This window comes from Caenorhabditis remanei, chromosome V (genome assembly GCF_010183535.1).
Source record: "Caenorhabditis remanei strain PX506 chromosome V, whole genome shotgun sequence".
NCBI lineage: Eukaryota > Metazoa > Nematoda > Chromadorea > Rhabditida > Rhabditidae > Caenorhabditis > Caenorhabditis remanei.
The window spans coordinates 8925703-8951045 of NC_071332.1; the positions used below are offsets into that span (position 1 = coordinate 8925703).

At 37.8% G+C, this 25343-nt stretch overlaps 10 protein-coding genes across 10 annotated transcripts; 4 read left to right on the forward strand and 6 right to left on the reverse strand.

Annotated features, from left to right (window-relative positions):
• Nucleotides 1–1382: 1382 nt before the first annotated feature.
• GCK72_018339 (uncharacterized protein) lies at nt 1383–2494 on the reverse strand (the record flags this gene model as incomplete). The annotated part of the gene is made up of 3 exons (XM_003114367.2): nt 1383–1530; nt 1644–2279; nt 2373–2494. 3 exons carry the CDS (start codon nt 2492–2494, stop codon nt 1383–1385), a joined length of 906 nt encoding a protein of 301 aa, XP_003114415.2.
• A 609-nt stretch (nt 2495–3103) lies between these two features.
• Nucleotides 3104–4841, reverse strand: GCK72_018340 (uncharacterized protein; the record flags this gene model as incomplete). The annotated part of the gene is made up of 9 exons (XM_053732496.1): nt 3104–3547; nt 3592–3719; nt 3777–3821; nt 3878–3925; nt 4146–4178; nt 4227–4349; nt 4457–4555; nt 4611–4703; nt 4751–4841. The coding sequence occupies 9 exons, from the start codon at nt 4839–4841 to the stop codon at nt 3104–3106; spliced, it is 1104 nt and encodes a 367-aa protein (XP_053581409.1).
• GCK72_018341 (uncharacterized protein) lies at nt 3377–4988 on the forward strand (the record flags this gene model as incomplete). Its single annotated transcript, XM_053732497.1, has 3 exons — nt 3377–3559; nt 4753–4816; nt 4864–4988. 3 exons carry the CDS (start codon nt 3377–3379, stop codon nt 4986–4988), a joined length of 372 nt encoding a protein of 123 aa, XP_053581410.1.
• Nucleotides 4989–7427: 2439 nt separating this feature from the next.
• On the reverse strand, nt 7428–7664 carry GCK72_018342 (uncharacterized protein; the record flags this gene model as incomplete). The annotated part of the gene is made up of 1 exon (XM_053732498.1): nt 7428–7664. One exon carries the CDS (start codon nt 7662–7664, stop codon nt 7428–7430), a length of 237 nt encoding a protein of 78 aa, XP_053581411.1.
• GCK72_018343 (uncharacterized protein) lies at nt 7441–7808 on the forward strand (the record flags this gene model as incomplete). Its single annotated transcript, XM_053732499.1, has 2 exons — nt 7441–7722; nt 7788–7808. 2 exons carry the CDS (start codon nt 7441–7443, stop codon nt 7806–7808), a joined length of 303 nt encoding a protein of 100 aa, XP_053581412.1.
• A 3804-nt stretch (nt 7809–11612) lies between these two features.
• Nucleotides 11613–14467, forward strand: GCK72_018344 (uncharacterized protein; the record flags this gene model as incomplete). The annotated part of the gene is made up of 5 exons (XM_053732500.1): nt 11613–11675; nt 13764–13902; nt 13958–14055; nt 14112–14234; nt 14282–14467. 5 exons carry the CDS (start codon nt 11613–11615, stop codon nt 14465–14467), a joined length of 609 nt encoding a protein of 202 aa, XP_053581413.1.
• A 329-nt stretch (nt 14468–14796) lies between these two features.
• On the forward strand, nt 14797–15967 carry GCK72_018345 (uncharacterized protein; the record flags this gene model as incomplete). The annotated part of the gene is made up of 4 exons (XM_003114017.2): nt 14797–15085; nt 15130–15239; nt 15286–15643; nt 15687–15967. The coding sequence occupies 4 exons, from the start codon at nt 14797–14799 to the stop codon at nt 15965–15967; spliced, it is 1038 nt and encodes a 345-aa protein (XP_003114065.2).
• Nucleotides 15968–16043: 76 nt separating this feature from the next.
• Nucleotides 16044–16754, reverse strand: GCK72_018346 (uncharacterized protein; the record flags this gene model as incomplete). The annotated part of the gene is made up of 4 exons (XM_003114259.2): nt 16044–16127; nt 16183–16239; nt 16351–16553; nt 16667–16754. 4 exons carry the CDS (start codon nt 16752–16754, stop codon nt 16044–16046), a joined length of 432 nt encoding a protein of 143 aa, XP_003114307.1.
• A 335-nt stretch (nt 16755–17089) lies between these two features.
• On the reverse strand, nt 17090–18565 carry GCK72_018347 (uncharacterized protein; the record flags this gene model as incomplete). Its single annotated transcript, XM_003114516.2, has 9 exons — nt 17090–17268; nt 17317–17413; nt 17460–17528; nt 17579–17691; nt 17736–17863; nt 17909–18080; nt 18174–18307; nt 18361–18440; nt 18497–18565. 9 exons carry the CDS (start codon nt 18563–18565, stop codon nt 17090–17092), a joined length of 1041 nt encoding a protein of 346 aa, XP_003114564.2.
• Nucleotides 18566–18877: 312 nt separating this feature from the next.
• Nucleotides 18878–25092, reverse strand: GCK72_018348 (uncharacterized protein; the record flags this gene model as incomplete). Its single annotated transcript, XM_053732501.1, has 14 exons — nt 18878–19026; nt 19081–19475; nt 19521–20601; nt 20653–21068; nt 21112–21990; nt 22037–22236; nt 22280–22351; nt 22613–22858; nt 23095–23208; nt 23256–23859; nt 23909–24781; nt 24828–24887; nt 24934–25011; nt 25058–25092. 14 exons carry the CDS (start codon nt 25090–25092, stop codon nt 18878–18880), a joined length of 5202 nt encoding a protein of 1733 aa, XP_053581414.1.
• Nucleotides 25093–25343: the final 251 nt, after the last annotated feature.

A 25343-nucleotide genomic window follows, 5' to 3' on the forward strand; every position in this document is an offset into this window, starting at 1 on the left:
AGACTCAGTCGTGGGAATGAGTACAATGTGAGAGAAAGTAATATAATCAGAACAACTGAGTCACTATCCGAAAAGAAAACTTCCTTGAGATTCTAGGAAAGCTGAGGTGAATCGTAGTTTAGTGGCGTACAAACTGCAAATATATTAATCAGAATCATTGCGGAAGTTTGAGTTTTTGTGAGGGAAAACGTGTTGAAACTGGAGTGATAAGAAAGAAATTGTAAGATGGAGGATTACAAGAACTTCCTTTCTGATACATAATATTGCTAGTACTCGTTCTTTCACAGTTTATCATTTACACAAATCATAATTTTCTGGAGAAATACCAAATGACTCTAATCAAAGAGCGGAGAACAGAGTGGTTCAAAAAGAAAATGTGGGGAATAGAATCTATTGAATGAGACCCCATCATTCCTTTCAGACAATGCCCCATTCTCTGCTTTATACTCTTTTTTGGGAAAAATGAAATGTGATGAGAACTCATTTGCTCCGCTTAATGATCCACTACGGAACGTCCTCTCATTCATCATTCTTTTTTAATATTATTTGACTTTTTGGAAGCGAAACGAAGGATGAGCAGATGATGATGATGACGATAGTGGTGACAAAAAAGGGAACGTCAAAAACGTTTTGACATGTTTTTGAAAAGAGCGAAATGGAATTGGTGAAGGTGAAATTGAATTACTTTTGAGTAGGAAGAACAAGAATGATTCACTTTTTTTCTGGTTTGGTGGTAGTAGTTCAAAAAGAGCTATTTCTGTCTGAGTTGGGAGATGGCGAGCCGCTGTTACAGTATGATCATTCCAAAATTTGGAATGGAAAGAACTTAGAAACAAATTGAACATTCAAATATTTGGAAGAATTCCTGCAAAAATATAATAAAGGAGAAATACTAAATAAGTTGAAAAACAAACAGAAAATCTAGTACATTCAGCGGGAAAATAATGGAAGTAAAGATCATGCACTCAATGAGAAAAAGTGTGGGAAAATACTATTAGTTTGTTTAAATGATCTTGAATAACTAATAAAAAGAAAAGTCAGGATAAATGTCTCTGGGAAAAAATGAATGGATCACGGAAGGAAAACGAACACTTTTGGTTCTTGTAAATTTATTTTTATCTTGAATATTGATAAATTGGTACCAGGTAAAACTAATTATGTTTATTTCCAGAACTTGCTTGCTGGCCAACGGTCGAAGGAAAAACAGAGATCTGGAAGTTCTGATATTTATGATAAATAAAAGGTCACAAAGCATCAAACGAGAGCTTTTGTTAAATAATCTTGAGGAGTCCATCATATCAAAGAGAGTGGTCCAAACTAAATTCAAAATTTAGATATCACTGAGTTAGGAAAGTATGCATCGAATCAATTCTTCAGATTTATCATAAGGAACTTCTCGGATTGCCGTCCCAGACATAAAATTCAAAAGAATCGTGCGTGATGAAGACTGATCCTAATTTGCCTCCACCTTCCTGTTCAATATCCAAAAATTGACTGCAGTCGACTGACTCTACGTAGCTGGTGACCATTCTAAAAAAGTAAATTTAACTACTAAATGTCCAATAAAAGTTATTTTTGTTCATTTCACCATAATGGATACAAATGTATAGGAGCATATAAAATGCATAGAATTCTGTACTTACTGTGGATCCAGTTCATAGATTTGTGGTCTATTGGATCGGTCCCATCGCTTCGTTTTAAAGTCTTTGAGTATTTCTCGTAGATTAACATCTGCACGTGGAAATCCATTGGGAAAATAGTAATTTTCGAATAGAGAAACCCGAACCATTTTCAGGTTTTGATAAGCCGTTTTGTCAACCCATTTTCTCAACAACTGTATTAACAATACCGTATCGCATTTAGCTTGTTCCAGAATTAAGCAGTTTCCAGTAAAACTGGGAATCATTGCTGCTGCTGCAAATCCAGAACGTTTGCAATACAATTTTGGAATCGAAAATATTTCTGAGTTTCTATTGAAATTGCCACTGATAAATGGGACAATGTGCACACACTCTTGATTGTTGTGAACGAATAAAAACTCTTCTAAAACACTTGCGACTGCTTGTGACCCTTTCAAATAACTTGCTCTAACATTCTCTAGAATAGGAAGATTTGTCAAATATCTGCATGATGAAACTAGAATCTCAACACGTAATGTGTTTTGAAATATACATTTCACGTGGTTTTGTAGTGCTACAGGAGCTATATCACGGTATTGTTCCAAATAAGTGAGATCATAGTTCACAATTTCGTTTTGAGGAGAAAACATTGCCCGTGGTCTGAAATAAAGTTGAAATACAAATATTCACAAAAAATGTGGTGAAAAGATTTATTTTATTACCGGATAATAGCTTTAAAACATTTTCACTCACCGAAATTTGATAACCATGCCACCCATTTTGAGCTCCAGAATGTTATCTGCTGGTTGCTGATAATAAGAAACACATTCCATAAGAGACAGAAGATACATATCGTCTCCGTGTTTGCCTGCCATGAGCTTCGCACAAATAGTGTTGCTTCCGATTATATACCGAATTCTCCGAATGTCATAATAGAATTTGATACTTGAAATAATCTCCAATACTCTAGACGAGCATAAGCTCAACATGAATATATTCCGAAAAGTCATTTCTTGGATGATTTTAGTTTGTACCAAAAAAGGAAATTTTAGAAATTTCAGAGACATTCTAGAAAAGTAAGTTTTGAAATCGTATTTGAATTAGTGAACAAAATGAATAGTAGGCAACAATCAATACATAAATGTCGACAGGTCCCTGAGAAGAAATCTCTTCATCATCACAATAGAGAGTACATAGATGGACACACCATTTGGTGTTTGTTCAAACCGTTGTTTACGAGAACTGGAACCAAAAACTAATAATAATAATCGGTGAGCTAACAGATCCAAAAAATACCTTCGTTTATATTCAATGTTTCAGGATCGCTCGCGCTGAAAAGCCCAAGAAGATACATATAATGAAAGAACTCAATTTTTAATATTTTATTGCATTCAAGTCAGAATTGAGCAAATAGTGAATGATGAGCTGACAATTTAAATATCACTGACGACAGTGGGAAGAGTTCTAGAAGTGGATGAAGATGTTCAGTTCTTCTTGGTTTCCTCCTCTTCCTTCTTTGGCTCGAGTTCCTTCTCCTCGGCCTTCTCGCTCTTCTCCTCAACTTCATCCTTCTTCACCTCTTCTTCCTTCTTCTCTTCTTCTTTCTTCTCCTCAGCCTTCTCTTCCTTCTTCTCTTCCTCCTTCTTTGGCTCTTCTTCCTTCTTCTCCTCTACTTTCTCTTCCTCTTTCTTTTCCTCTTCTTTCTTTGGCTCTTCCTCTACTTTCTTCTCTTCTTCCTTCTTCTCAACAACCTCCTTATGGTTGATTCTGAGGATGGTGCAGTGAACATTCTCCTTTTGAACTTGGCAGAAGTCATCAGTTTCAGCTGTGAATGGAGCTGGTTTCTCGTTACAGACAACAATGTAGTCGGATCCGGCGACCTTCTCCTTGAGGGCCTTGAGGGACTCAGCGACGGTTTCCTTGGTGTTCTGAAAGAGAAAGTTAGAAAAGTCACTGAATCGAAAAGATATACCTCGTTGAGGATAATTCTGAGCTCTTCGTTGTTACATTTGTTGAGATCATCGTGGGCGATGACGTTGAGGGCCTCTCTCTTCTTGCGTCCGCATCCTCCTCCGCATCCACCGCCTCCTCCTCCTCCGCCTGAAAAAAACAGTTGAAGTAATTGTTTTCAGATCAAGAAGTTGTTGTTCAACTCACATCCTCCTCCGCCTCCTCCTCCGCATCCTCCACCTCCTCCTCCGCCTGAAAATAAGAATTGATATAATGAATCTCAGAAACTAGAAATCTTTTCCACATACATCCTCCACCGCCTCCTCCTCCGCATCCTCCACCACCTCCTCCTCCACCTGAAAACCGTGTTTAGTGAGCTTCCGAATTTCCAGTAAACCAGTAGTATGAACTATGTTATGAAGCTCCAGATGGTTATGCATTGGTTATATTTTCTACTCTATGTGATCAAACACCTTTCTATTTAAAAACCGTTTATTTGATTGCGTTTAATACGATACAAAAGAAATAAATAAGTGATAGCCGTCTAACTGAATGAAAGCCGACTAAATCACTTACATCCTCCTCCGCATCCTCCGCCTCCTCCTCCGCCTGAAATGTTAGGAAATGGTAAATGAATTGAACTGATATGTCACTTACATCCTCCTCCGCCTCCGCATGGTGGTGGTGGTGGTGGAGCACATCCTCCTCCACCTCCGCATCCACCTCCTCCTCCACCGCATCCTCCACCTCCTCCTCCGCATCCACCGCCTCCGCCTCCGCCTGAAAGATGGATTTGTAGATTGGATCAGTAGATTTTCAAGATTTAGTCCTAGAGATTTAGTTTCTCTCTCTCTACAGTAGTCCAAAGAGTTTGTGCGTTCACTTACATCCTCCTCCTCCTCCGCATCCTCCTCCACCTCCGCATGGTGGTGGTGGTGGTGGGGCACATCCTCCTCCACCTCCACATCCTCCGCCTCCTCCTCCACCTTAAAATTCAATTTTTGAGAATCAGATTTCAACCGATCATACTCTGAAACTTACATCCTCCTCCACATGGTGGTGGTGGTGGGGCACATCCACCTCCACCTCCACATCCTCCTCCGCAGCCTCCGCCACCACCGCATCCTCCTCCGCCTGAAAAACGGAAATCTGAGATCCTATTTCTATTCAATAATACTTACAGCCACCACCGCCGCCTCCTCCGGCAGATGGGAACAAGAAGGCTGTCGCCACGGACAAACCAAGAAGTAAGATGATGATTGACTTTCTCATTCTGAAAATTAATGAAGTTCAGATAAAAACTATCAGATGGAGAGGATCTATCTCGCTCTTTCTCCAAATAAGAAAGAAAAGAAAAGAGAAATGAGATGCCATGTGGAAGCATCGTGGTCCATCTTTTATACGGCCGTTATGGCCTAGTGGGCTGGATCCCATCGAAGCGCGTCGTCGCCATACAAAACCAGATTGTTGGCCATGCCGTTGCACGATAAGCAAAACTTTGTTGTTTTCATTTGGGGATGATAACAGATCTACCAGTCAGTGGAGACACAAACACTGGTTTCGAAAGAGAAATTGACACATAGAAGATCGTTGTTGCGTAATTGAGAGAGATGCATATCGATTTGATGATTATCCCTGTGTAAATGATCTTATTTGTTTAATTTGAGTTTGTTTGCAGTAATATGTGGTCACGATATAAAATGGACCGGTAGAATTATAATGAAATTGAAAGGAAAGTGGTTTTATCTTATGGTTAGATGACTTGCCACTTTACACACTCTTATCATAATTTGCACTGTGAAAAAGGGAAAGAAAGTGTTTCAGATTATAGAATGTACTAGTTTAGATAAGTGAGTCACAAAACAAATGCAAGTAATCAAAAGATACTGGTACTCATAATCACTGCATTTCAACCTTGAATAGAAAAAATGTCATATTTTCTCTCATGTTGGAAATTTTGACTAGTGTTTATTCAAGGATCGAAGTGATGAAACAGAAAAAAAAGAATATTGGAGAAAATCTTGCACGATGGAAAGGTTTAATGATGAAAACCTAGTACAGAACGATGAATTAAGGTTTCGAATTTAACTATAAAACGATAAACAATTCTGAACACTTTGTGTGTTTTCTTTTTTTCTTTTTGAACGAGTTTGTCAATACTATATCACGGATTTTTGTTATCTTTGCAAAGATTTGTCATTCTTGTAGGAATGCTCTAGGCATGAACTACTTCTCACAACTCAATAATTTCGTTTCTTCAATCACTTCGTCATGTCATCTTTCAAATTGCCACGTCATAAGATTTCTGACTCCAAACTCTTGGCATAATTCGAACTACATCAACGACACTAATCCCATTTCATTCTTTTTCTTCGTTTAATATCAGTTTCATCATATTTTTCCACTTCACTTTTTTTTCTGTTCAGTACTTTGAAATTCCTTTTTATTTTGCCGCTAGTGGAAATAGAATAGCAGATGAGCTTTTTTGTAGTTGGTTCCGAGTAGAAGAGCACTTCAAACTCAATCAACTTTTTCATTTTCTCTCACCGCCCATCATGAAGCACTCTTTCACTTCTCATAGTCTGAAACTAGCTTCCAAGTCCTCCTAGAATCTCTTTTTTCTTCGGAAAATTATTTCTTGCAAACAAAAATCTGAAAATGACTGAAATCCGTAATAAGGTTATATTTGTTTGTGTTCTTTTTCTCTTCCTATTGTCAAACGATTGTCTCAAAGACCAAGACAGGAAAAGTTGAAGAGAGAAAACTGCTAGACAAAAAGGAGACAACCAATTTGTGTCATTCTTGTCTCTACATTTAGTTGGCCCCTTATTCTTGTCATGTTATGTTTTTTACTTGGTTTGAAACCACTTATTGGTCCGTCTCCTATTCGAAAAGAAAAGTATGCCATCTTCTTCATGAAAGGGTTTTATTGTCATTCTCCACATTTTGAATCAGATGAATACTCTCTGAAAGCTAGTACTAAACCACTACCACCACTAACAGCACCATAAATAAAATATTCATGGTCCATTTATGGATGGCGACGACCAAACACAAACGATTCATTCAAAGCAAAAACGTCTTTCTCTAGCCCTCGTCATCTCTCGATCTTACGATCATCTTCTCTTTTTTAGTTTTTGGATGCTCCTGGAATGAGAAGTATTAGATCTCTTCTTTCAATATTTTGGGAATCTATACAGATTTGCATTACAGTCTTTTTATTTTCTATTTTTGAAGAGTTTTCAGAATCGTGAATATCAAATTCCAAAAACTCACAAATATAAAACAAAATTTTGATAGCTCTGGAGAAGAATCTGATACATTTCACCCTTATTCTTGCTCTTCGAATCACTAAATTTTAGATCTTCTTGTATAAAATAGGTTCAATTTCAGTTAATTTGAACCGAGTTCATTCGATTGGGTTGAAAACTCCGAACTGATTCAAACTTCCCAGCTGACAAATTATAAAATGATGGTTTCTTTTTGAAGAAGCAAATTGTTTTTTGAATCAGGTTTTTTTTTGAGTTTTTCTTTAGAAAAAATGAGAAGAAATGTGAGAACAGAATCTTGATTTATAAAACTATACTCTTGTTGAAAAATTTATAAAACTTGGTGGTCACAGATTACAGAAAACAGAACAGCTCATCAAACCCATCTAAGAGATTAGGTAATCCAGATCTCATAAGAATATTCAGATTTCAGTTCATCTTGTTTCTCACTCTCAATCTCTTTCTCTAACTCCGTTTAAAGAGATATCAAATACATAATCTCATTTCCATTTCCTAATCACCTTTTTCCATTTCCCAGTGTCTCTCACTCTCCCCTTCCTTTCTCTCTACTACCTCTACACTACGTTCATCAGAAAGACATAATGAGCAGCAAGAGCCGGAAGCTTAGCCACAACAATAATAACTCGTCGTCTTCTTCTTCGAATACGGCATCAGTGATAGCTGGAGGCGGAGGAGGTGTGTCCACTGGGGTGGGCTTGACAGCTCCAACAACCGCGGGCGGAGTCCCGACACCGCAACGTGGCGGCTCATTATCATTGAGTGTTGGACAAACGGTTAGCCGCCCGTTCTCAAGAAGTAGCTTCATGTTGAGATACAAAGGAGACAAGTCTGGAAAGAATCATAATGTGATTGATGCCATCCGGGTGAGTGAATTTAATTTGGAAATTTGGGAAAGAAATAAAAAAAACGAACGAAAAATTATTGCAAGTTTCGGCTAGTAATACAATAGGAAAAACTCAGAAGTTGATAATATGTAATCTCTAATACCGAAACTATCTATAAGTTTTCAGTTTGAATGATTCTTAATGAGCATAATGAATTCCATGACACTTATAGCATTTCTCGAAAGAAATGAATACGTCTTCATTTGTCATTGTGAAATTAGCCTTTCGGTGTGAAACCTCTCGATACTAATGAGCAAGTTGTTCACCTCCTCCTACCCTTTTCTATGAAACCCGTGTACTTTGAAACCATGACAACGTGATTCCTCTCGGCATCTTTCAAAGTTTCGAAGAGTACATTTATCACGCTTTCGCATTCCGACCAACTATATTTGAACTTTTCGAATGTCGTATTTTAAAAATACCAACTTTTCAGAGGGAAGCGCTTTCAATGTGAAAAGATTTTTACCGTATCCATGGTAAAAAAAATTCTTAAAAACTAGTCAGCAGTTTGAAAAACAAGTCATCCAGTTGGTTTACCTTATAGTTTTCAGTACTTTGACATTTCCTTTAAGAGAATCATACATAGTTTTTCGTTTATTGTTTAGAATGAGAGTTGGAAGCAGTCGTGTGAGGAATTTCAACACAGTTCAGTAATCTAAATTTATCTTTTTGTTAAAATACAAGATTTGTATTATTTTTGCCCTTTCTGTCCACACAGAAAAATATTTGTATTAGATTTATTTGTAGTTTTAAGACTCTAAAAATGTTATTAAAATCAGAGAACTAGAAAAATGGCAAATAATAAAACGGGAATAAGACAAAACATGGTGACTGGATAATAATGCGTTTTGAGGGCGAAAAGACACCAGATGTCTAGGGAGACCAAAAGTGCTTCTCGAATCAAAGAAATTTTCTTTCTTTTTTTGTTTTTTTCTCAATTTCTTGATTTCTCCTCTTCTCACTATTCTCTCTCTTCATTGTTTTTGCGTCCCAAGACTTTCGTCTTTCTCTCAACTGACCCATTTTCTTGAAATGGAAATGGGAAGTTTGATGTTGAAAACTTTCTGAGAGAGAGAGCTTTCCATTCCAATCTGTCTGTTATTTAGATTCGATTCTTTTGGAGAAACTGAAATTTTCAGAGAAGAACGGAAATATGCCGAAGGTAAGCGAGTTTTCTCATATGTGTGTGGTAGAAATACGCTTGGGATTAGGATTTAATCAAGGTTTTGTGAAGGGCTTCCAAATGAATAATGTTGGGATATCGAGTAGTTTATATTGCAAATATTTGATCATTTATGGTGGTGATACTGTTATATGACTGATTCTCCAAACGGGAAAAACTAATTTAAACTACATTTCAAAACTGCCCAAACTTCCGTTCCTCCCAATGAAGAATATTGTCCTGAGCAAATGGAAAAAACAGTTGTGAAACCGCTAGAAAATGATTAATTGCAAAGTGTCGTGGACCATGAGAATGCCTTTTGAACACTTTTTTTATTTTAAAAGTATGTTTTCCTGTGTACTTTTCCCCACTTCTCCCAACTTGAACAGTGAACATTGTGCACTTTTAATGCTCATGAATACTCGAGTACTTCTGTGTCAAACCTAGCTGTGCGAAGTTCTTCAAACTTTACGAAGAGTTCTCAGACACCTTTTTTTCACCTACGTGAGAACATGACCTTCATCTGAATCCACATTTCATTTCACACCTTCACGTTCCAACCATTTTTCATTCGAAGAAGGTCGGTCACCGCCATGGCTCACTTTCTCTTTTCGTGGGTATTCATTCCATTCTAAATTAGATGTTTCCTCGAAGCGTCCCTCTTCTTTGAAAACTCTTCTCATCATCAAGTGTAATATAAAAAGACTTATGAATAATTCATTCATCCATCAGAAGAAGAAGAAGATCTTTTGAGCTGATCCTCCTAATTCTTCTTTTATCTTTAGTTTTCTCATAGTTTTCATCTAAATCATCTAGTTTTTTCAGCATTTAGATTCCTTGTTCTCAATGAAAAAAAAAGTTGGAACTTTTCAGTTTTCCATGGAATTTCATTTAGTAACCATTCAGCAATCATAGACATACTTTATGGAAAATAGAAAGAAATTATATTGAGAAAAATTGATTTCATTCGTTCTTTCGAGACTGAACATTTACTCTAAGGAAATGGAGTTTAAAAACATAAATCTGGTTTTTATTAAATTACTATTCGAATGAATGAGAAGAATTCATGAATTCCATAGTTTCCCAGCGATTTCAGAAATCACAATTTTCAAACCGATCTTCCGAACCCAGACATTTGTCCTTTATTTTCCAATTCGTTTCGTAAAACTTTTCTAATATTTATGGTTGCGTCTCGTTTCTCGTTTAATTCTCCAAAAAGCACAACCAGTTCAAATTACCCTCTCCGTAGCAACCAGTTGGGTCCCAGAAAGAAGAAATAGCTCTCCTTCACTCTATTATTATTTTTCTTCAGCTTTTTCGCTCGCCTCGTCATACATACATTGTCTCTTCGAGAAAATTGGCATCCTTTCTGTCCTCCACTCTTTCCAGAAGAAACAGCTTCACAAAAAACACAACCAACAATATATATTCGTCATTGTCTCTGTGTCTTTTTGAAACTTACACTATTCTATTTTTTGGAGGGAACCAACCAACGGCTTCTGGGTGATAATCGAATTACTGCCGGCTTCTGGTCCTTGTCTCTTCTTCTTCTTCTCCAAAAAGAAGGTCCCACTCCTCCTCCTCTTCTTCTTCTCCGAACTAATCCACCCACCCCAGCTGTTTCTATTTCTGTGGTGTCTCTTCTCATAGTTCTCAACGACATCATCATAATCATAACTTCTTTTCTTTATTCGAAAGAGAAAAGATGCCTCTCGAGTCGAGACTCAACATCCGAATGCCCAATGTTCGAAGAAGACTTTCTCATTTTATGATAGAAGAAGTAAGTTTTTTGGATCTCAATATGACCGGGTGGGAATGGTTGGAGGAGAAGCTCGAAGGTTAAAACGGAATTGTAAAGAGATATGTAGAATCATGGCTATCATGCTAATAAACGTGCTCTTAAGGAATGTTTTTTTTTGGATTTTTTCTGTTCAAAATAAACCTAAAAATTTCATTGTGTGATTGTCAGGTCTCGTTTTTTCAAGAGAACTTGTGCAGATCTACGTGAGAACACCAGTGAGAAATTGAACTTTCAACTATGATTACGGTAAATGGTTAGCCAAATTGTGAATTCTTTGTGTAAAAAGTTTGATTTTCTGGGAACATGAATGATGAATTGAGAAACTAATAGAACTTTAAACAATGAGATTTCAAAAAAATAGGTTTTCAGTTTTTTGAAAATGTCATTTTACTGTTGGCCCCACTGAAAAACTCCTCGAGTGTTTCCTCATCAATTTTATTGTGGAAATTGACAGAACGTTCAGAATAAAAACGTTGTGCAGTTGCCTCATATTGTCTTTAAGAACATACGGGTAATAGTTTTTGGCAAGAGAAAACAAGAAAAGACATGTTCTTACTAAAAATTGTCTAACTACTACCAGCTGTGGCTCTAAAAAGTTGTTTAAAAAAACTCTCCGTTTCGACAAGAGAACCTAATTGAACAAAGTACACCTTCCGGTTAATTCTGTGGCTAAACCCGTATCCACTCTCTCTCTCTTTCTCCCACGAATCCTCCGTCGTCCATGGTTATACTTTTGTCTGCGTATACCTTTGTGCTCATTTTCTCTCTTCCGCAAGAATTTTTCTCTTGAGAAGACGTGACTAACCTCTTTTCTCTCCCAATCTCACACACTTTTTTCACTGCTATTCCATTCTCGTTTAAAAAGAAGAATTGATTTGGTGAGAGCGAATATTTTTTGTTTCTTCAATGGTAGCCAACGGTTGTTTCACATCACCAAGAGGACTTCTGAATCAGAATTCTTTTCGTAAGGTATGTCCATTATCTGATTGGTTCTCTTGTTTTATGGTCTCCAAGCAATTTCATTCTTTTCTTTTCCCAACATATGTTTCATTTTTGTTGCCACGCCGTCATCGCCGCGGAGCTTTGTGTGTTTCCACTTTTCTGACACTTGTCAATTTGTAATTCATCGTCGTTGTGGAGTGTGACGACGGCGACGAAAGACTCATATTCGGGGAGAGAGAGTCCCTTCAGTCACCCTTCATTCTACACATTCGTTTCTCTTTTTTCCCTTTGTTTTTCATACAACATCCTCTCTACGAATCCGTTTCATCATGAATCTGGAGTTTGTGTGCACAAATAGAAGTACTGACAATCAGTTGTTGGTTCCAAAGGTATGAGTCTGAAATTGAGAAGCCTGAGAATGGAAAAAAAGACTGAAGGTTTTCTCTCCTGTTTTGTTCAACTTAGCGAATTCTATTAGGGAAATAGTAGTGGTTCTAGGTCACAGTTTATTCAAAAAGGAATTTGTTTGAATTGAAAGTAAATTCAAGATCTGGCCATCTGAAGCTCTATCCATTTATTACAGAGAATAGTTTTGAGTTAAACTTGAAATTGCTCCGTTTCAAAAAACGCAGTTATGGTATCAAATAGTACATGTCAGAGTACGCAACTTGATTTTTCCTATAGTAAAACAGCCACTCGTCATTAGATCTCTTTCAGAGTCTCCTGTATTACGATTGCGTTGAGAAAAGCGATGCATTCAATGTAGTCATGGAAAACCACATGTCCGTTTTATGTGAATCGCCTAGTAGCCGTCGCTTTTGGATTTTTTGAAATGGGAAAGCTGTCAAAATTGTTCCAATTGGTTACCGTGATTTGTTAGTTTCAGAAGAGTGTTCAGTCTTATGACTCGCTATCATTTTCTTTTGTTATAAGTCAAGAGTAAAAGCATGAGTATAGCTGATAATTGGCAGAGATTATACATAGCGCTACAAGTTTACATAGTACTGTGAAAACTCGCTAGCACTGTTTTTTTTCAATCGTCTTATAACATCAATCTTTCAAAAGCATGAAAAGTATGTCTAACTGGATATTCCAATAGAAATAAATGGTTCTGCAAGAGAAGACACTTCCGGAAAGAACATCTCTCCAAGTGTGTCACTTCTATCTGCTACGTGCCAACTCGTCCTTCCAATCGTCCTCTTCTCATTTCAAATGCATCCATAAGAGGGGATTCCATGACTTCATCTTCTTAACCTGTTAAGTCGAACTTTATGTCTTCTCTTTCTCTCAAATTTCTTTATATAACTTCCACTTCTCTATGTCTGGAATGAAGAAAAGACGCGGAAGGGACTGAAAAGTTTGACATAAGAAGTGAGAAGAGAGTCTAGAAGGTGGAGCAGCTCTATTCAAGAAAAGGAGAAAAGAGAGAAACAGACTTTCTCCCCTTTCTCTCTCCTTCTTCATTTCTATTCTTTCCTGCTCGCAGTTCTCCATTTCATTTCACTGCTCCTCTTATTAATCGAAATCAAACTGTCGCCTGGAAAACTGAAATCCAAAAATATGCATGTTTTCATGCTCTCGATACGAGATTCCACTAAATTGGTGAGATTCGATTAGATACAGTAATCATACAGGATTGAGCAAGAGTGTTTCTAACTAAATTTTTTTGAATTCGAGTGTTCATTCTCGAATTCCTATGCCTAGAACTGAAAATTCGAATTAATCTCTGTTATTTCATGCTAAAATCTTCTCAGTTTTCGAGAAAGTATATCACAACCCGAATTCGTGTTTTCTGTTGATTCGGCGGTGAATGACGAATTTAAAATCACCAAGGCAACAATTAGTTTTTCACCTGGTTCTCTGAATTTGTGGTGTTTGGGTGCCATAACAAAGTGAAGCCAGTTATGAAAAACGGGAACAAATTACCAAAATACATTTGGCAGTTTTCTCTAATCTCGAGAAACATATACGGATGGAAGTTGATAATTCCAGAGAGATTATTAGAGATAATGCAGATCGGGGGATCTACAGAAAGAACTCTGGTGTCACTCAATATGATAATAAATGCAAAATCAAGTTGATTCTCCAAATCGAGGCTAATTTTTAATATTTCAGCTCAAACTTCACTCGGATCGTGGAGATGGAAACTCTCCTCATGGAATCGCGGATCCCTTGCTTTCTCAACACTTGCTCGAGGGATATTCTGAAGAAGAGCTCCAGGAGTATCGTCAAGTCTTCAACATGTTTGACGCAGGTCTTCCGTTCTTCTTCTTTCAAAACATCTCAAGTTTCACTTGCTTTTCTTTTAGACCGAAGCGGAGCAATCGCCATTGACGAGCTGGAGGCAGCTATCAAGAATTTGGGATTGGAGCAAACAAGAGACGAGTTAGACAAGATTATCGACGAGGTAATGTATCTTTTTTAAATATTCAAGGTGTTCTAATTCTAATGTTCTATTTTTAGGTCGATCAACGTGGAAACCATCAAATCGACTTCGACGAGTTCTGCGTGGTTATGAGAAGACTCACCATGAAGAAGAGCAACTGGAATGAGGTTGTCAAAGAGTGCTTCACCGTTTTCGATCGCGTAAGCTTTTAATTTCCTTTACATCTAACTTAAGTTCATACTTTCAGTCGGAGAACGGTGGAATCTCGAAGAAAGACTTCCGCTACATTCTTCGTGAGCTGGGAGACATAACCGACAATCAGATCATCGACGAGATTTTCAACGAGGCTGATGTTGATGGAAACGGAGTCATTGACTATGACGAGTTCACTTATATGGTCAAGAACTACATGACCGACGACGATATCGTTTAAATCCCCCCATCTGTGTTCATTTCTTTCTTCGTGATTCAATAAAAATTATTTTGGGAATGGATCTCTTTTGGATTCAGATTGAAATTTTACTGATGACTTGCAATATTTAAAGACTTGAGGCAGTAAAATAATAATTATTATTTTCACGTTTTTATTACACGTCATCTGGTCGAAACGTGGAATTGTATGGTGCACTTCTTGAAGAAAAAATCGGTTTTGAATAAGAAAAGTTTCATTTTGCCATCTTCTTCTACTCGGTTTCTATTAGATTTTACTAACGAAAAGTGAGGTTTTCTATCATCCGAATCTAGAATTCTCCCTTCAGAAACATGGGACCATTTCTGGATCTTATGAAGAATGCACTCTTCTCACCCACCTCATCTTCTGCTGTATTCCCTCCAAAAGCTTCTCCGTCTCCCAATTCATCTGGACTCGTTCCTTTTGGAAGTCCCAAATTCTACGTGTTCTGTGGAATGGGTGGTTCGATTTGTTGCGGATTCACTCATCTTATAATCACTCCACTGGATATTGTCAAGTGTAGAATGCAAGTCGATCCGATCAAGTACACAGGAGTTGTACAAGGATTTAGAGTTGCCGTGGCAGAGGATGGTTTCAGAGGTAGGAGAAGTTTTGAGTTTCAGATTCTGAAATAGTCTTTTCAGGACTCGCCAGAGCATGGGCTCCAACTACAATTGGATACTCTGCTCAAGGGTTTGGGAAGTTCGGGTACTATGAAGTTTTCAAGAATGTCTATGGGAGTATGTTGAGTGAAGTGAGCTTCATTTATATTTCATTTGATCAAAATAATCTCTTCTTAGGAAAATGCATATACGTATCGTTCCTGGATATATCTAGCTGCTGCCTCATCAGCTGAATTCTTTGCCGATTTCTTCCTTGCTCCCTTCGAAGCTGTGAAAGTCCGAATGCAAACATCATCGACAGCGCCGAAAACAATGAGAGAATGTATGCCGATGATTTACAAGAAGGAAGGAATGTACGGATTTTTCAAGGGATTACCTCCGTTGTGGACTCGACAGATTCCATATACAACTGTAAAGTTTGTGTGTTTTGAGAGAATAATGGAGTTGATGTATAAGCATGTTGTTCCGAAGCCAAGGGCAGAATGCACGAAAACTGAACAGTTATTGGTCACTTTCTCAGCTGGATATTTAGCAGGTACGTCATCACGGATAAGTAAAAGTATCGATACCTTTTGCAGGTATTCTCTGCGCCGTTGCATCTCATCCCCCAGATGTTTTGGTCTCTCAACTCAATCAAGACCCAAATGCAACGCTTACAAGTGCTGCGAAGCGATTAGGCTGGAAAGGAATGTGGGCGGGACTTGGAGCAAGAATAATCATGATTGGAACAATCACAGCAATGCAATGGTTTATATATGACGGGTGGAAAGTTTTGATGGGTATCCCAAGACCTCCACCAGCTGAAATGCCAGAATCCATTAGGAGGAAATTGGAGGAGGAGGATAGAAAGAGACAGTAATAGCTTCTTTTTGAATAAATATTTTTATTTGAAAGAAGAAGAAAATATATACATTTTACAAGTAGTTATTCGAAAGCTAATCAATGATAAGTACACGTTCCTCTTTCATGAATTCAAACTCCAATTGAATTACTCCTGCATCCATTGTTATGTTTGGAAACTGGAAATTAATAGACATGAAGATAAACATTTGAAAAGAGAGAGAGGATACTCACGCGACCAGCAGTTATGTATTTATCGGGGATTGTGAACTTTACTTTTCGATGGGTTGGCTAGAAAAAACAACAATTAAAATATGTGGATGACGATTGTTTTTTGAAATGAACTCCAAACAAGTTTACATTAAAAACAAGAGTTCCAGAAACTTCCTCTAGAAAACTCACCAATCTTTCATCATTACAATCGTGATAAATCTTGAACACTGGATCGATTGGTGTTGTTTCCGTAGTCCAACCGGTCAAAAAGAAACTTCCGTTTTTTGTGGAATAACCCTGATCTAAGAGATCATCTGGATCTGGGCCTGAATCTTCATCCCAAAGTTTTATACGAACATTTGCAGCTGGTTCAGTGCCACAGACTAGGATTCCTAGAATAAAAACAATTGAATGTTTGCTGGAAGAGTTTTTGGCAATTCAAGTTTTCTCTAAACTATAAAAGTTACGTTATCAGCCAAGTTCTTAATCATTCTCATTTCGTTACCTTGCACTGCAACAGACTGATCTCGAAACGTGGCAACTCTGGAAACAAGAATAAGAGAGGTGATGAGAACTGTCGTAACGCCGAGCATGACGACCACTGCAACGGTGACGAATGAACAACCACACATATATATTGGTATGTATCTACCATTATTATTTCAAATTGTTCTACACTCGAATTCTGAATCATCTCTCCCCGCCCTATACGGTAATCGGATGTCTCTCGTGTCTCTTCATTCTCCATACTATTTCTCGAACTGTATCGAGATCATCATTATTGAAAGGCCGATGGTCGACTAGTACGAGCGGTTTTTTGTTGTATTGTTACAAGTTTGAAGTAGTTGCGAATGTTGAAATTTGGAATTTTTATAACAATAATAAACTAAATAAATACCAAAAACAACAAACAAATCTAAACAAAAAATCACTGATTATCATCAAGACTCATCAAAATATACAATTTTTCGGGTGCTTTTACATTCAAACACTTGTAAAAATGTCGGATTTTCCCGTATAAAATCGTCTTCTCCACTTCGCTAACATCTCGGTTCTTTTTCACTTTCCACATCATTTCTTCCAAGTTTTCAGCTTTTCCAGACTTTCCTGTAATTATTGTGTATTATACAAAAGATTTGGTTCTAGATGTTTTACCTGCCAACTTGATAAGCTCATCGAAAATCAAAAAGAAACTTGTTCTGGGAATCGGTATAAACTGATTCACTTCTAATAGTCGTAGAAGTGGCATTGGCTGAAATATTTCACTCGAAGGAAACATTGAATGAAAGAGATCTTACATATTTTAGTTTCCCAGCCATTTCTACAAAAAACGTGACTTCTTCGTGACTGAGTGAAATTGAATTTCTCTGGAACAAATAACAATGAACATAAGTGACGTACAATCATTCGAAATCACCTTGCAATAATCCGCCGCTTCGATAAGTGATAACTCATTGAATCTGATGAAAAGTTGGATAGAACGTAGAGTTGACGGCTTCAAGCTTTCTATTTTTGAAATCAAAAATTCTGCTGCAAACATTGAAATATTCGTCGTCATCACTACAGAAACTAACCGTGTTCAGATTCTTTAGCTCTCCAGGCATCTTCCAGAATCAAAAATATACTCATTTTCATATTTTTGGCTCGTTTGTCGTCTTTAATTAAGTCTTGAAGGCGTTCGAGCCCTTGTTTCCAGCCATGTCTAATAAGAAAACAGTGGGTGAACCAGTATAATGAATAACCTTACTTTTTGACAGTAAACTCAACAAGAACACGAACAAAAACATCTCGAGTCGTACAGAATTTGTATTTCTTGAGGAAATCGAAAAACTTTAATGCAGACTCTCCTGACTCGTCTTTCCGAAGCACTCGTTCGATTGATGCACATATTTGTTCATCACTAACATCCACATTTCGTGCTAAAAATCGAATCGTAGCTTTTTCAGTTCAGATACATCAGCAATGAAATCTTCTCATCGAATGAAAATTCATATTACTAATTTCTGAATTACCTTGCCGCCTGACAGCTCCTCCATATTCTTCCATTTGTTGTTTCAAAAAGAGTTCTGCTTCTTCGAAACGGCGATGAGCCATTGCAATGCTACTCATTCGAACAACTCCCCAATCAGGTGTATCGTGAGTTTCACTGAAGATAAATGAAGGAATATTTTTTTTGCAAATTCAATACAAAACACTAACCGAAAAACTCTGTACTCTTCGACGCCCTTATCAAATTCTGTCAAACTGTTTCGAATGATGCTTTGAATTCCCGCAACTGTCTGAATTTCGGATTTTTAAAGAACTTTTTTAGAGCTCGGTTATTTGTTTTGCTCACATCTCTCCTTTCTGCTGCACTATCGAATGCTCGTTTTGCTATTCTTGCTATTGCAACACTACGAAACATTCTGAAACTGACACAATTGTTGAAATGATTATTTCAAGAAGCCTGAATGTATTACATCCCAAATCATAGGATTACCTAGACACGATAATTTTTTATTATTATCACGATTAATTTATTGAAATTTTTATGTAAAAAACGAACAAATTCCGAGAAAACAAGAAAGAAAAACAAATCTGAAATCTATCACTGCTATCCTACTTAAAAAGAAACAAATAGAAAAAAAAACAATTTTTAATTTAATATCTTATCAATTCTTTCTCGACCATTATCAAATTGCTGCCCGTTTTCAGATTTTTTCGACAACTGTATTGCTCAGTCAAAATCGACAAATTCTCGAGAAGAAGATGAGTGTTTCTCCTTAAGATCGTCAAAGAATGTACGAAGTTTGTTTTGAAGAGGGAATGATGTCGTTTCGATTTCATGAGAAAGCTTCATCAGCGATTCGATGTCGTTACTGCTCCCTGAAAAAAACACATGTTTTCACCGGATAAGCAAGTATTATGATGATAACTTACATAGTTTCTTAGTAGCTAGTTCCAATAAATAATTCAGATCCAACGTTGAAGCACGGCCGTTGAAAACAATGAAAAGATCTCTTAGCAGCTTTGGATTTTCGGATGCAGAGGCCAAAGTCGTAAAGTATTGTAGAACAGAACTTTCGATGTTGAGATTTTGACGCTCTACCAAACTACGTGCTCGATTCACATTGTCTGAATGGATAAGTGCATAAGCAAGATTCACGTTAGCCATGTCAACGTTATGGGCGGAGCGAACCATTGTATACACGCTCTCCAAGGTTTGCTTATCATTTCGTTTTATTGCTTCAATCATGATTGGCACTTGCCCGAATGCACGTTTACTAGAATTTGTCTCCTCGATCGCCATTCTGAGAGCTCCCGGTAAATCGTTTCTGGAAGAATAAATTATATTTTCAAAATTGAAACCACCGGCTTACGTCTCAATTAGTTGATTCAACTGATCAGTCTTTGCTTGCAATACAACTCGTCTCGCATCCTTTGATTTCAAATTGAAACTATTTTGAAGATAAGTGGCTAACTCGTTCATCTTGGAAGGATCAGCGCCCTTCAATCGTCTTCCCATCTTTTCAAGAATTTGTGGTCTAATAATTTGAGAACTTTTTCTCAACTCTTCACAAACTTCATCGGCTCGTTCCACTTGTCCGTTCACGAAAAGGCGAGAAGCATAAGAAAGTAGAACATCTACTGCTGGATGTCCAGATCTCATTTGCCAAATTCGATCAGCTAGAACCATGTTGTTCGCAGATATTGCTTTTGATAGAGCGTGATTTTCAAGAGTTCTGGACAGAGCTTTCAGAAAATCAGGAAACTTTTCTTCTTTTCTCCATTCAACGACGTGCTCCAAAATGTTGACTAATTGGTCGAGATCATCGGACGATTCTTTGATAACTTTCTGAAGAATAACTCGTTTCAACGTGGATTTGACGGCTTCTTTTGTTTCAGATGTGAAGTTCGAAAGTTCTTTCAGTAATTCGTTGATGTCACTGGATCTCCATCTTTGCATCGTTGCACTCTTTCGTAATTTTCCAAGTAAATCCAGTTTTTCTGGGCATGACTTGAGAACGACATTGGCTTCTTTAAGTTCCTCATTTGTCAACTGAACGCGTGGATCTTCTTCCAAAAATTGAACCAACTTAGCGGCGATTTCGGTTGAAATTATTTCATTTGACATAAATTTGATCAAATTTCGACCCCCGAATTTCACAGGAATTTTTGAAGTAGCGTCTGGTGGAAAATCGAGAGCAAGAACTTTTGCAACCAAATTTACTCGTTTTTCTTTGTCAGCCATCATAAACTTGGTTAATTTATCATGAAGACGGTAACAATTGAGTTGACCAAGTTTGTTGGACTCTACGAGAATGCGTATTTTCTCAGCAGCTAAATGATCGTCTCGATCAGAGTAGAGAAGTTGGTGAACAATAGCAGTTCCGAACTCGCGTTTCTCATACCAAACAGTATTTTTCATCAGATCAAGAGCCGGGAGAACCAGTTTAACATCTGAAATATGAAAAGTGGCTGTTCTAATCTTTTAAAGAAAAACGATTTTACCTTTTCCAACAACTTTGTACATGATTCGATAAAAATCACGAGTATCGGCTGGTGCTTCTTTTGCGGATGGTGCGAACATAACTGTGGCGATTTTTGCCAGAAGAGCAGCTTGTTCCGCAGGTGATACAGTCTTTATCAAGTGTTGAGCTAATTGGCGTCCGAGTGCTTTCTTAATCTCTGGATTTTGTCCAAGAATTGTTCGAAGGTCTCCAGACTGTTGAACGTGATCAAAAACTTCTGCGAAGAGAGGAATTGTATTTTTAGAGCAATAAGTGAGAAGAAATTCGTTAGCAGATGAGACCATCCCTCTGTTTTCGGCTAGAGTGATTACTTTGAAATAATCTTCCAGAGCACTGGTAGTCGTGATTGATTTCAAATTGTTCTCCAGTGTATTTTTCAACTTTTGAACAAAGAAGCTGAAAAATTAAGAATATGGATTTTTAAAGAGTGAGAGCTTACTCATTAGCATACGACGGATGAACACAAGAGTACAATGCCATTGCTTCTTCTACACTTCCTTCACTCAGAAGACTTTTGGAACGAGCGACTACCGTTGTGTTAAGACTATTTTCTCCTAGAGTTGTGCCAGATTCAGCGATAATCAGGTAAGATGAGAGCAGATTGAAAGCATCGAATTGTCCGTTTTCAATGAGATCCATCAACACATTGACAACGTAAATGTTATTCTCAAACGAATGCAATTTTGCAGTCGTTGGGATGGCTCTCAGCATTTCAGTAACTTCGAAACCTCCTCTTCCTGGTTCACTTTTCTCGCGTTCAGCAATTGCTCTGGCGGCGGCACACCTCAATCGGACAACATTCATTGAAGAGGAGAAGGTGTCCACTACTCTTCCAACTTGATCGTAACTACCACCTCTTGCTACTGAATAGATTAGTTGAGCCACATGATCTTCCGTTAGAGAAATTCCATTGGCTTTCATATGAGCAATGATATCTGTGATAGCTTTTGGGTTAGCTTGTTTTGCATACACCTCGCAAAGAAGTGCATATGACTTCGAATCCAATTCAACACCGGATTCCTCAAATTTTCCTAATTCTTCAACTGCGTCCACTCGACTCCGATTATCAACCTTCGCTTCGATGAGTTGATTGCGTGAGAGTAATCCCATTACAACTCCCTTTTCACGAAGAATTTTCTCGACCTTTTCAAGATTCTGTGCACGAAGCGAACGTGAGAGTGTGTCACATGTTGCACCAAAAATTGAAAGAAGAACTGCTAACTGGCGATCGGAGAGAGAAGAAAGATTAGCTGATCGTTCAAGAAGTCCAATGATTTTGTCGACAGTTTGTGGAAATACAGTTCCACGCCATTCGATACTGGAAAATTTGATATTATTTCAGAAAAAACGGAATTATATCTCACTATTCAACAGCATCATGAAGTGATTCCAACTTGCTACTCTCCAGGTTTTCTTGATATTTCTTTTGCAATTTGATTTGCTCTGCAGATGTAGCTGAAGCAAATGGTCGACTTGTTCTATTAACAAAATCCTTGCGTTTATCTCCATTTTGTCTTTGTTGTTGATGTTGTTGCGGCGGAGGCGTGGCGGTGGAGTTAGAAGTCTGAATCATAAATTGCAAAAAAGTGCGATTCGAATATTGTCACCTGCGCAACAGCAGATGACAGTCCTCGTCGACCAGCAAGAGTCCGAAGTCCGTTTCTACCCAAGCCCAGCATCTGGATAAAAAAAAGTTAATAGATCGTTCTGATTTTTGAGATACATAGCGAAAATACGCAGAGGATTTTAAATTTATATTAAAGAACACATCGTTTCATTCGAATGATCGGGAAATTACACAAAAGTGAGCGAAGGCACAGAAAAACAAGTAAAACAAGAATAGGGATGTGAAAACGACAACGAGAAGGAGAAAAAACTATAAATCTAAAAAACTACCTAAACAAAAACTATTTATAGAACAAGGAAATCTTCTTCTGAACCTTTTCATCAATTTCAATACGATTTGATTGGCACCATCCTACAAGACGGTCGACAGAGTCTTTATTATTGGCACATTGAATCCAGGCTTTTTGAAGAGATTTGCACAAATCATGAAGTTGTTCTTCATCAACACGATGGATTTTCTTTTTCAATTTGCTATCGACAAACTTCTTCTTCTTCTGGCCACCAACTCCATAAAATTTCGCTAACACAGCATGAACACCATCACTGAGTGAGTGTTTCTTCTGAAAAAATAAAATATGAGTCAAATCTTGAACAGAATGCTACACCGATAGCGGACCGCTTGACTATGACAACAATACTCTCGCAGTCAAAGATTAGGCACAAACGCACGAAGAAATCGCTTGCGCCACTGAACGACTGCTTTGGCAACGGCGAAAACCAAGAGAGAGGTCGAACCCGCACACTCCTCCTCACGGTCGCCGCCACAACCCCCGAAACTACACAATGCATAACTCACCTCGCACTCCACATCGGTTTTGTTCGTTGCTTGCAGGCGACTGCCTCGTCGTTTCTCGGCAATCATACCTCTCTCAATGAGGGTTGCTAACCGTTCAATAGATCCCAGATCCTTCTGAAATTTTTATTGTTCTGTTTGAACATTATTGATATTATTTTTACCTTTTCTACAAACGAGGCGAGTGGTTCTTTGAAATGTTTTCCAGAGACAGAAACTGCTCGGAATACTTCGAGAGCTTCCTCCAGTTTATTAAGTTTTACGAATGAGCAAATCATTCGCGCCACTGTTGAAAACGGATGCTCGGTTTTTCCAGAGTGCACAAGAAGAGCTTCAACACGCTTCTCTATAGGACCTTCACAGTTCAACGCAGCATTCCAATAACTTTCAATGCCTTGCCGAGTTCCATACTTTATGGAAAGTTTCTTCCACTCTCCAAAACTTTTCAAGAAGTTGTTATTGTCGGCTTGGGTCTCTCCGTAACATTTCATAAAAATGTCAGCAGATCGATCCAAATTTAACTTGGAACAGAGACTGAACAGGGTAGCTGCATCTTTTGGGAACTTCTTTATGGACGTATTGTACAGATCTACCAAACGTTCTTCCACAAGTGAGTGGTTGGGACGTAGTTCACGAGTCATCGCAATAGTTGTGAACCTCTCAAGTTGATTGAGAACTTCTTCGATTTTAAAAGATGAATCTACGGTTTTGGTAGTAAGATGAAGAATGATATCATCAGGAATAACAGCCTTCATATGAGATGATGAGCTACAATTTTTTGTAAATTAGAATATAAAAACAAATGTTTTGCACTTACAAGTTTTTGATTATTTCTTCTGCTTCCTTATAATCTATGCTGTTCTCTACGACAAATCGTAGAATCGTGTTGGTTCTTGAAACTAATCTGCGATCTCCAGTAAATATCCATTCTGGCCAAACTCCGACAGCGTTTAACTCTTTTTGAAGCTCGAGCATTGATCCTTCTGTCATTATTCCTTCCAAAACGTCTAGAGAGAATTCGATAGGGTAATCAGTGCTACTGGAGGGTTTTGGAAGTTGCATGGTAATTGCGAAATTTTCCCCTTCTTTCCACTGACTTGTATAGGATTCCAAAGGGATAGAATCGGGAAAAAGCATTTCACCAACACTTTGAATCCCAGAATTTACTGGAACGTGGAAAAGATGTGTTGACATCTCATCTGATGATTCTAATGGGGCAGTAGTGGACAAATTCAATTTCCTTTCTCTTCGTAACTTCTCTGACATAATTTTCCTAGTATCTGTTTTGTCTCCTGTTGGTGGATCGTCAATATTCGGTATTAAGAAAGGGAGAGATGTAGTCTCCAATCCAGATGTACTTGGTTCCTGGTCGTCGTGATACATTGAAGAATCAGAAAAGGAGTGTGGGAGCTCGGCTTCGGAAGGAGTTGGCTCCATTGCTAGGTTTTCAGCGATTTCTTCTGGTATAGCTCCTTCTGACAATAACTCGGAGACATAGTCGTACCCCAGAATCTCGTTTGATACAGCTAGTTCACGAGATGACATTGTTGTTGGAATTTGAACATTCGAAAAAGTGTTAAGTGTGTCGTTACGGAAGAGGTGTTCCAAAAAAGTGTCGCCCGTTGAGCTCATTGATTCTATCGATGAGGATCTCTTGTTCGTAAGGAGGCCAAAGTCATCGAGAGAGAACCTGTAAAAATTTCCAGTTCATAGCGAATTAGTCACAACTAACTCACACATCACGAATAGGTTGATCTTTATCAGCTCGAATGGAAGCTGCTGCATCATTGCTTAAACTGGAGCAAGGATTTGTTTCAGATCAACTAAATGCACGAAACTTACAATCTAAAGTAATCTGTTCTCCCGTCCGTGTGTTTTAAAGCTTGTCGGATTGTTTTCAAGCATGTTTTACTGAGTATTCTGAAATTATCCACAATAGTTTAATTCTATAAAAGCTTAAACTAACGTTGTTTTTGGTGTATAAATAGCAAATCGCCACATTTTTTGTTCTAATTTGTAGGGCTGATGCTGCTTGACATCTGCGTCGATCTTATTTATATTCCTTTGAAGGAATGTATTACCTGCAATACTGGGTTGTATTTTGAAGTTTATTTTTTTGAGTTCTTCTAAATAATATTGGCTTAAGCCTTAAGTATACATGAAAAAATATAAAATTAAAGCAAAAATGGGGAAAATACTCCGCGCAAGTGCAGTTTCGCGTATAGTTTCCTACATCGTTGCGGTGTTTGCAC